General features: G+C 34.6%; 1 protein-coding gene across 1 annotated transcript; it reads left to right on the top strand.

Annotated features, from left to right (window-relative positions):
• Window positions 1-121: 121 nt before the first annotated feature.
• On the top strand, window positions 122-4,186 carry LOC114879566 (V-type proton ATPase 16 kDa proteolipid subunit). Its single transcript, XM_029194592.2, has 3 exons — window positions 122-362; window positions 2,501-2,690; window positions 3,098-4,186. The coding sequence occupies exons 1-3, from the start codon at window positions 272-274 to the stop codon at window positions 3,300-3,302; spliced, it is 486 nt and encodes a 161-aa protein (XP_029050425.1). The 5' UTR covers window positions 122-271; the 3' UTR covers window positions 3,303-4,186.
• Window positions 4,187-12,283: the final 8,097 nt, after the last annotated feature.

A 12,283-nucleotide genomic window follows, 5' to 3' on the forward strand; every position in this document is an offset into this window, starting at 1 on the left:
AAAAGACGGCTCAGGATTCGCTGACAACGGTGTAGTCTGCAGTTGCGAACCAATGGCAGGCGAATAGACATTCTCGATTTTCGGCAGCCTCTTCTTCTCTCACTCGTCACTCGTCACATGACCCGCACTCCTGTACGGTAGGCCATAGTTGACAGTGGCACTAGTTTAGCGAAGTGAGTGCGTGAAGATCGCTCTTTTATCCGACGTTCGCGTTTCGACAACCTGTAAATACTCGTAATCAAATTGACCTACGAGTCTTAAACACATCAAAATGAGTAGCTCCGGCGAACTTACGGAAGAACGTCCTGTTTACGCGCCCTTCTTTGGAGTGATGGGCGCCGCCTCAGCCATTATATTTTCTGGTGAGTTTCAATTGTTTGAAATCGGCTAGACGTTTGGTGAAAGAGAGTACGAGTGCATTTATTAATAACTCATCTGGTAATAAATCTAACACGGTTACAGAGAAAACATGGTTTTCAAAGTGTACCTAACCTTGGTTAACTCAACTGAACGCACGCCATTTTCTTTGCTGCGAATCGACATAAAATATAGAAAACAGAATAAACCCTAAAGGATAAATTAATTTTGTTGTACGATAGTATATCGTAGGAAGCAACTTAATTTGCTCGTTACACGATATGACTCATAAATTCTTTGCTGATTACTTAGTACCAACATTAAACTTATCGACAAGGATAAACGGATACAAAATTTTTATAATTCCGTTAAATGATTTGTGATACCTTTTGTCATTGTCAAGTCTATTACCTTGTCATGTATAACATAGTATAGCAACACAGGTGTATTCTAATCCGAAGTGCCGAAGATGTCAAGGATACAGATTCAATTTTGAAACGCCAGTTTTTTAGGCACGTACATCTACAATTTCTTAATGTTCTGTAGGTAGACGCGACGCAATTCAACGAGCTTAATTTTACATTACAACAGAAACGTACCGTATCGCCACTTTAAGATTCGCAATCGTTGCCCCGGTAATTGTCGCATTAATTATCCCTTCTGATACTTCCTGGAATTATTTTTGGTGTATTATCTATCGTCCACTGATCAACAGTCGATAAACTATACATTTAATGATCAAAACATAAAATAAATAAAATCCTTGCATATTTTTACTTGATCATCGTGACGTTATTTTAAGCAGATCAAAATCCTATTCGAACGATGATTCACAATGAAAGTAACATTTCACTTTATTTGACTTGTTTGTATTGTTTTTCGTTTATAAAATAAACTAAAAAAGACGAGCGAGTTGAAGTCGGAGACGTAAGATGTCTGGAACAGGTGCCTCCCTCAGTAATTGTCGCGGAACTCGGTTCCAGTTGTAGGATTTATCAAAGTATTACTGTATTCACGACATTCGAGGCTGGCTACGGTTATTTCGTAATGCTGACCTCGTTAAGTACTTCTTAGTAAAAGTCTGTGTTAGTTGACGGGTGGAGAAAACACAGAATTCATGAATCAAGTGGAAGATTCCATCGAGATAATTGATATCATCGCCTATCGATTTCAGTTTAATGATTTTCAAATTCCCTCGAACGTAATGAAAAAAAAAAAAAAAAACCGATATTTCAGACACGAAAACTTAAACTTTGAAGCGTCAGTCCCTATCAAGGAAATCAATACGAATCCCTTTTCCCGTGTGCGCCAGTCTTGAATGGACGGTGACACACGAGGAAGGCTAGACTTGCGAAGCAAAAGCATGAGAAATTTCGAATGCATGAAAAATCTTCCTTTCGATTCAAATAGATTCTATTCGAATCGAAATATCTAACGCTTCCGTGTTTTTGCGCACCTTTTTCTACGCGTAACAAACATTTCTCGTCCTGTTTATTCAAATCCATCACCTCTTTCTTTCTTTTACAATTAAATAAAGAGTGAAAAATTTAAAAGAAACGAGAAACGATTGTCCGCTTGTGCCACGCCCCCTACTCACGGGATGGGACTTACATGATAATCATGTGACTGCCAACGTGAGAATCATGTGACTACGATTTCCAGTCTCGGCGGAATAATCGCTCGTAACATAGCTGAAAAATCGTCCACTTTTCGAATCCACATACAAAATTTAAAAATGTCAATGAAAACAGCTACGAAATTCAATAATACTATTGAAATCGGGTCCGTGACCTCGTCGTTAAGATCAATATTAAACGAGATCGATAGTACTTCAATGTTCGGGAGTAATAAACTACAGGAATCTGTTAAATTTTTTATTACCAGATATAAAGGTTCAAAATATAAAATAAAGATGCAATAAATATTTAATAAGTCGATATTCCATAATGTTTATGTTCGTGTTCTTATTGTGTCATAGCCAATAAAGTATTTATAAATATATACACGAAGTTGTTGTAGTTTGGTGTTATAATTTATTGCAAGTATTAAACGGTATATAACTTTTAACATTACATTTTCAATCTTTCATCGATAGATGCTTACAGAGAAAATAAATACAATGTTATCCCTGTTTTACTTACAGCTCTGGGAGCGGCGTATGGCACAGCAAAGTCAGGTACAGGAATTGCGGCAATGTCTGTTATGAGGCCAGAACTTATCATGAAATCTATCATTCCTGTTGTTATGGCTGGTATCATTGCCATTTATGGTCTTGTAGTAGCTGTTCTCATTGCTGGCGATCTAGAAGAACCTAATAAATACAGTCTTTTCAAGTATGTTATCATTTTCTTAATTCTTCTAATTTATTTTAAAAACTATAGTTTGGGTTGATGATAGTACAATAATTTAGCGTAATACAGAAAGAATTACATTTATTTTTTATTACTGTAAGTATATTTAAAACGTTAGTTTAAACATTGCTATATAAATTTATTTTGAAAGAAAATCATTAAAAATATAACACGATGATATTGCTTGTTTAAATATTTAGGTAATTTGTTCTACACGATAGCGTTGATAGTTAATTATTATAAAATACTTAATAACGCTTGTGTATGTATTTCTATTTAATCAGTTTGGGGCTTAACTAGTTTTTAATTCTTTTGCTTTATTTAAACGTTAGTACATTTGTATTTAATCGACTTATAGATAACAAACATATTTTTTCTCTTTTTAATAGGGGTTTTATTCATCTGGGTGCTGGCTTAGCCGTAGGTTTTTCTGGTCTAGCTGCCGGATTTGCCATTGGTATTGTTGGTGACGCGGGTGTAAGAGGTACCGCTCAACAACCTCGCCTCTTTGTCGGTATGATCTTGATTCTAATCTTCGCTGAAGTATTGGGTCTCTACGGTCTCATCGTTGCCATCTACTTGTACACCAAGTAAAAATATTTTAGTGGCAGGAATGCAAGACTCGTCGCCTGCAATCAACAGCGCTCCCCGACTATTATATTGCGACTTGTTTCGACATTTTACTTAAACACATTTTTCCATGCATACTCACGTCGACTCATCTAAGCATCCTTCTGTAATACTGTATTCAAGTTGATATATTAGAGTCCAAGCATTTAATAAGTACATATTCATTACATAAATGACACTATTGTTGAAAATACTGCAAGCAAGTAACAAGAGTGCCGAAATCTGTTAATTGATTCAAATATTTGAAATCGAGGAAAATAATTCAGTCTTGCAGGAAGAGGATGTATGTACAGAAGATATGAAAAAAAAAACAAAAAAAAACGAAGCAACAGGCAAACAGGGAGTTAACACTGAGGAAAGACCCCAAATATCCCATGCCGAAACATTTCTCTTTCACTGTATAGTAATCATTTGTAGTGTAATTTGACATTGAATTATCATCAACTAAGATAATCGGCTCTACTGAGTGTATAAAGAAAACAAATGTTATTGATAAAAGAATATTTAGCACAATTATATATTAATTGCGATTGAAGTGGCAGTATACAGATTGCAGATGAACGTCTATACAACAAGTCTAAACAAATGAAATTATAATATCTGAATACGAGAAAGAGCGAAGAACATACAATTTGTGTGTGGAAAACAGTATATGGCGGTTCGATGTGTGTGTGGTTTATTGGTTAAAGAAGTGTTGTGAGAGGGAGAGAGAAGAGAAAAGGATAATGATATAAAAAATGGATCGTCAACTTCATGCGTTTAATTATTCTTATCGCTAATATATAGTATGTATACAGCTAGGTAAATTTCGATGATAAAGTGGGTACTGATACTGTTTGTCCAAATTACATTTTTATTAACCCTTTTATTGTGTTCATAAAAAAAAAAAAAACGCACGTTAATTGTGTTCGGGTCAGATACACCCAGAGACAAAAAATACACATATACATACATGTTTCCGGAAATAAAGTTAAAGTATAATAATTTTAAATGTGTACTGTATGAAAAAAAAACTTGTAATTAAATTACAAAGATTATGTTATGAAATAAGAATTCAATTGAAAGGTTACGAAAATGACAAAAAATACAGAGAAAAAATTAAAAACAGAAAAGTACTTTATATTTTATTTTATTTTTTTTTTCAATTTATGCAATTATATGTGTTTTTTACATGTATGTTTATTATGTTTTAAACATATAGTCGTTTCATTACAATTAGATAAAGGACACAATTTGCATTTTGTTCTCTTGGTAGATCGTTTGAAAAACGAAATACTTTTCATTTATCGTTTGTTATTTAACTTCATCATTGTTTCTATCGTGACTGAAATTCCAAGAGACAAACGCCGTTTGTACAAATCTTCCCTTTTTTCCAAATTGAACACCACGCTGAATATCCAAGTTGTATGCACGTGAACCGATTATGTTATAAAATATAAGCATAGGCCTTCCGATTTAGCGTTTACACATAGGTCGTTACAAGTTAATTAAAAATACTGATGGTATCTTTAGTTTTGTACAATAGAATATCATTTCCGGTTTCTTCTACTTTTAGTATAAAATATTAAAGTCGTATAGTATATTGTATTCATCAATAGGACATGTGGTATATGTCGTGGTGATATTCTTTTTAGAAAATTGGGCCAAAATAGCATAATACAAAGAAAATGAAAACGTTGATTTTTTCCAGGTGTTCTGGTAATTTCCTTGTACATATTTGCATATTATATATGTAATATTAGAAAAGTTGCATAATGTCTACGTATTTATTTGGCTGGTTTACTTGGAATACGTTACAGAAAAGGACGTTCACCTAGAAAATCTAATTAATTGTTCGTCAACGTTAACGTTGCTGTTAGGATTCAATCATTTGGGTAAGATATAATCAACCCACGCGTCCTATTATTCAATTGGTACCGATTTATCCGTTTACCATATTTCAGATCCTATCATCGAATCTGGTTATACGAGAAATTTGACGAAACCGTTGAAGAGATATCGTTGCTCTGAAATTCTTATTCTATATACCTTCCGTTACTTCTCTATGGGATTCTCTATACGCCAGCCAAGATAAGTAAGCCTAAATATGCTTCTAGCTGACAGTATTAAATTTTGCCCTTCTCTTCATAAATGAAAGTTTGTCAAAATTAGAAATATAAGAAAAAACGTGGACTTTATATTTATTATTTTCACATATTATAACTGCGTTGATTCATCGGTAGTTGGCACAGTCGGTAGAAAAAGTAGAGTTATCAGCGACAATTGATAAATTATCTTCAACTACTGTTGAATTATCATCGTTACATATTCGAAATATATGCGAGCTTCTCTTAGCTCGTTTTAACTTGTTGAATTGGAAAGGGAAAGAACGATTGTATCGTTTCTCGTACGATTAAAAATTGATTTTTATTTTTAATTCCTTTATACTGTCGATCACCGATACATACTTTTCCGGTTTTTATATTTCACCGATAACGTGTTTAATCAACGGTTATCGGTGATTTACCAAGTTGCAGGTCACAATGATTGAAATATATTAATTGTATTTATTGAAAAGTGTTTACGTTAGGCTAGCAAATATGTCCTTAACAAAGTTATCATACAGATCAAGATCGGGTCGTATAGATTCGGACACAATAGAAGGGTTAAAGATGGATTATTCCGTAATAATGATTGTTACATAACTCTTATGTTTTTAATAACAATAGAAAATAGTATATCTTTCATCGCCGGTATTTTTTTTTTTCTTTTTAATACTTTCTCATTTATGCATTCTTCTTTTGGGGGCACAGCGTATACACATACATGCGTACGCTTTTTGCACATTGATTACTTTCGCTTCGCTTATATATACATATGTAATAAATATCTAACCTACTTTAGCCTAAAATTTCAATTGTACAGTGGTAAAGTATGGCGGGTGATATATACATTACACGCGCACAATTTATGATTAGATAGCAGATGTTTAATTATCCTTATTAAAGATAGGTAACACATTTAGATAGGTAAGAAGGCGGGTAGAGGGGAGGGAGGTAATTAACACTGTGCATACAGTGTATTCGTGAACTTGCATCTTCTTCGGCGGAAGTGTCGAAACTCTGAACGAATAATTATTCTCGCTCTCTTTCTCACATTGCAGGACACCAATACACCACCTATACTGCTCCTTGGCTCGATTTAGCTTCTTGCTTGTTAATTTGCCTCTACCCTATATAACATAACATAATAAGTTATAAAACTTGTTAAATAAAAAATAAAAATGTTATATAAAACCTGTTATATAGGGTAGACGCAACACGTTACGATACCCAGAGAAATTTCCAAAAATTCATTTCTCTTTCATTTTCATTTAGTTTATTTTTCCCTGGTGAACTTTGTTTGATCGATAGTCGAATATTGCGCAATTAACAAGATTGGGTAAATTCTTGTCCTCGACCGTGACAGTATTACGGGAAGAGATATGGTGGCCGATTAAAAAGGCTGTACACACACGTGCAAAGAGCTTACTGTCAGCTCCCATGACAATAAACCCTTAAACAACTTTATTCGCACTTTTTAACTATCCTCTAACCAACTAAACATGCTACGAAAGAAATCCTTTCTTTAATCATTTATCTTCCCAATTCATACTAACCAAACGTACTAAAAGGAACATCAATTGATCTATCCGTTTACCAATGCCATCCTGTGACCTATTTTTTCAAGCAAACACCTCTTGAATATTAAACGCCATTTGTGTTGCTTTCCATAATCGTCGACGTAGTTGTCAAATGAGATATAAATATGTTCAGTGAAGAGAGTCATTGCTGACTCTTTGAGTCAACTATAATTAGTATATTTACCATAACAAGTACAAATCCAGAGGCTCTGAATTGACATAGTACCATTCACATTCGTGTTCTCTGTTTCTTCCTAAACTTCATCCTGTACATTTGTGGCTGGTAATTTCGATTGTGTAATAATTTACGTAATCTTCGAGGTAGAATTCGTACATTATGCACGGAAATTATAATTCTCGTAAACCCTGACCGTTGCAGATCGAAATCGCTTTGACGTCGGACGTCACGTATTCGTGATTTTGATACTACACACTTCATTTTTTACCTTTTATCTACAACTCGAAAATTGATAATCTCGCGGTGTACCCTACCAGTAATCAATTTACAGGCATAAAATTGCAACAATCCGACAAGTGTCAACAGCAGACTTTGCTAGTAGACCCTGAACGAAACGGTCTTCCATTCCTTCCATCATTTTTCATCGGTCTCTCCATACCTCTCCGTCTCGCTCTCTCATATATTTCTCCTCTTAACCAATAAAATACACGCACACGTTGAACCGCCATAACATATAAGTCAATCTTTAATCCGTCAGATATTTTAGCTTAATTTATAACAGATGTCGAAGGGAATATCTGAGATCCTCCCCTGTGTCTTTCTTTCCTTCCTTCAAGTAGGTTTAAGGTGGGAGGATCCAGGAGTGGAGGAAGCTCAGAACTTCTTTACAAGGACATTGAAATCTTATCGATTTGAATGAAACTTTGTGGATTCATAGATTGATCCGCTAAGTTTTATTCAGATCTTAACGTAAGAGTTCGAAGGTGTTCTCTCTTGTTAGAGACATACTATGATCTACAACGACGAAACGAATATTCTTTTCCTTTATTTTTTTTCTTTGTCGATTGAATCTCGACATACTTGTTCCTCGCTTGTGAATGTGCGATCATTGTTTACGTAACGCGTTCGGCAAACGTTGATAATTGAATTAACATTGAAAAAAAAAAAAATTGCTGTTAAAACAGCGTACACAAAAGGGAATGCATAGTTGTTACGTAACCGAGCTCAGACTACAGATAGGCAAGAGAATCTTATCTGTCGTCGTCGCATATGTACACACATATACATACGCATACACACCTATATAGATAGGCACAGAGCGTGATCGCGCGTGCACAGAAACGTACATAGATACATAGATACGGTGCATAGCCGGGGTAAATTCAGGTCATTCTTGAAAATGAATTACACACGCGTCTTATATCTGTCGCTTCGAAAAGGTTACATTAACCGAAATGAAGAAAAGAAATAAAAATTGCCGGCAAAATTCGATCGTGGAATCATTTAACGGCGCGTGTGTATCGAGTAATTAGCAAATATTGTTTCTAATTATCATCAATCTTGCGAAGAGTCTGTAAATACCTTGAAAGAAATAATATCAAGACACGGTGTCTGTGATTAGTTTATTTTGTATTATATTTCTATTCCAGCGATAATCGTTCAGTTTATTAATCGCAAGATTGAATTATCCGGAAATTAGTTTTTAAATATTCGCGCTTTTACTGCTGGTCAGCTTTTTTATAGGTACTACATTACAAAACGAAGATTATGAGATGATCGTAATTAATCGTGTTGTTCGTGTATAGTATAAATATATATAAAAGAACAGTGTTTTCCAAACTAAATTAGCGTTAGGAAAAAAGCATGTATTATCGCGTGCCGGGGTTTAGGAAGGAACGAAAATCCCTATCTTGGATAGCCGTGGTTTAGGATTAGATGCAGGAGTGGATTCGGAAGTCTTACAAGTCCTTGCACGATTTCTTTATAATTTATTTACGTTAAATAATCGAAATTTACAAATTCCTTCCTTTTAATAAAATAAATGATTTAGCCGTCGTCCACTTCCGGCTCCACGACTGTTTAGAGTTTAGAGGAAAGATTTTGCAACACACCATAGGATACGGTGTGGTTTGGAAAACGCTACCACGTATTAGACCCTATATACAATGCATAGTTTCGCTGTGTACGTTTAGCGACGTGTTATTCTTTTTACGATACGTCAAATTGGATTATCGTGTGTCCTCGACACGGATAAACAGGATTTGAAAAAAGCAAAAAAGAAAAAAAAAGATATCTGGAAGCGATACTTTTAAATCACGCTCGAAATAATCGTTTGTGTGTTTGTCATTTTCGTGGTGAAAGTCTGTTGTAAGGGATCAGTAGAAACAAAAGTCGTAAAAAGGTAAGATTAATAATAAAATAATGTTCCAACGTATCCGAAGTAACTTTTTACGATGTGAAAAAAAAAGCAGTATTGTTTCGTTTATATGTATATATAATTAATATATATGTATGTGCGTGTATACATATAAACGAAAAAGCAAATATATATATATATAATATATTAATGGCAGTTGGTAATGTATTACATGTATTTAATGTAAATGTATAGGAAAATAGGAAGAAACATGAAAAAGACGCTCGTAGAGAAAAAAAGAGAAAAAACCCGCTGAAATACATACGTCGCGTATTTAGAATTATATTAGTTAACTATAATTTGTTCATATGTACGCAGTTGTGTTTTTAAAAAAGGCTCTACACGTATACCAAATAAACATTGTTTATTGGAGCCAAAAACACGTGTCGTACTATATCGCATGCAGTAATAATACGTCGAACACACTTACGTCTTTGTAATCTATATTTTTTTTCTTTTATATATATATGTAGCATAATTATTTGTTTCAATGGAAGAAGTCGATTTTTGATAAGTATCTAAAACTCTCAGAAATCGTTGCATATCAATCGTTAATTGAGAAATATACTATATGATATTCGTACAAAATGTGAATTTTAAATAATTTCGAGTAAGACTTCTACAATTGTTATCTTCTAAGAATCATAACTTGTAGATAAGGTAAGTAATGATAAAAAAAATTGCAACATATTACTAGTTAATTAAAAATTTGTATCAAGTTACGTTTCTCTTAGTTGCAATTTTTTCTTCTCTTTGTTCAATATCGTTTCAACGCGAAACCTGTAAAAAGTCGAATGACTCATAAAGAACGTGCAAGAACCTGCAGAAACGAATGTTACTGTTACATTCTTTTCTTATCACGGTTTTAAACGATAAACCGTTTCTTACGTTATTGTTGACGGCATGCTTATGAAGTAAAAATCGCATTTTCATCATACACGTAGAACGTAGCTTAATCGTAAATTATCAATCAATAAACGAGATTAATAAGCCTCGTATTTGCTACTTCTGTTTCTGTTTCGAGTCTTTGTTCGCGTGGATTGACTCCAATTACATTTCGCTAGTATAAAGGAGCCTGAGAAAATTGCCTGTAAAAGAAATACAAGTACTATTAACTAAACACACAGCTACAATGTTGTTCTACAGAAAACAAAGTAAATCCGTTTGGTAATCGTGTGACAGTTGGGCTGCATCCAATTATTTTGATCCAACCAACGATCGTTGTAACTTGAGTACAATATTGCAACCAGTATTATAAGTAACTACATTGGTAAATAAAACCGCGTTCATTATGTTTAGTAACATGATTTTAAGACACGAATATTAAATCCGGATTTTACGGGCAATAAAATCAGCAGCCATCGTTGAAAGAACATGTTAACTATCACGTAAACTATAAAAAAAATACATATCTGCTGCTTCATAATAGAATGAAGTTAAATGTTCACAAACGATAAATTATTACTAATTATGGTACCACCAGTGCGTAATATTGCAAAGGATTTTAATTTCTATCTCTGATTTGAAAACTAATTGTCGGTAAGTTAATCACAAACTTATGCGCCATCTATATGAAACCGGCCGAAACTACTCTGCAACTTATCGACCTGTTACCTGCAGGTAATTTAATCCATTGCGCCATCTATACAAAATCCCTACATTCTCTACAGCCCTACATTCTTTTCATCACTACATTCCCTTCATCCCTACATTCACTTCAGCCCGACATTCTCTTCATCCCTGCATTCTCTTCAGCCCTACATTCTCTTCATCCCTACATTCTTTTCGTCCCTACATTCTTTTCATCCCTACATTCCTTTCAACCCTACATTCCTTACATCTCTTCATCCATTACATCTCTACATCCCTTAAATCTCTGCATTCTTCACATTCCTGTCTTCTTTATATCCCAACATCCCTTACATCCCTGCATCCCTTACATGTCTGTATCCTTTACATCCTTGTATTACTTATATTCCTGCATTCCATACATCCCAGTACCTCCTTGAAACTGAGTAGAAATTTTTGCGGCTATGAGGCCTGCGATTTGGTACAAATCTAGTTCCTTTTTTCGCCACCAGAGGGCGCTGATTCGACATCGAAATTTTAGTTCACATTTTTGCCGCCAGAGGGCCAGAAATCGAGCAAGATTTAGTTCCTTTTTCGAAAACCAGATGGCGCTGAATCGACATCGAAAAATTAGTTCACATTTTTGCCGCCAGAGGGCCAGAAATCGAGCAAGATTTAGTTCCTTTTTCTAAAACCAGATGGCGCTGAATCGACATCGAAAAATTAGTTCACATTTTTGCCGCTAGAGGGCCAAAATTTTGGCATGATTTAGTTCCTTTTTCTAAAACCAGATGGCGCTGAATCGACATCGAAAAATTAGTTCACATTTTTGCCGCTAGAGGGCCAAAATTTTGGCATGATTTAGTTCCTTTTTCTAAAACCAGATGGCGCGAAATGTCGACGTCGAATCAGCGCCCTCTGGCGATAAAAAAGGAACTAAATTTTGCAAAAATTTGAATTTAAAATTATTTTTCACAAGACTTAGCTTACCTTTACTTACCTTTACTTACCTTTACTTACCTTTACTCGAAGCGGTCTTTATAATATATTTATTTGTAAGGGATGCAGAGATGTAAGGAATGTAGGGATGAAAAGGATGTAGGGATGAAAGGAATGTAGGGATGAAAGGAATGCAGGGATGAAAGGAATGTAGGAATGAAAAGAATGTAGGGATGAAGAGAATGTAGGGATGTAAGGAATGTAGGGATGAAGAGAATGTAGGGATGTAAGGAATGTAGGGATGAAAGGAGTGTAGGGATGAAACAATGAAGGGTTGTAAGGGATGCAGAGATGTAACGGAACGAGGGATGTAAAGGAATTTCGTAGGGGTCCGGGGCTGG

Source organism: Osmia bicornis, chromosome 4 (assembly GCF_907164935.1).
Source record: "Osmia bicornis bicornis chromosome 4, iOsmBic2.1, whole genome shotgun sequence".
NCBI lineage: Eukaryota > Metazoa > Arthropoda > Insecta > Hymenoptera > Megachilidae > Osmia > Osmia bicornis.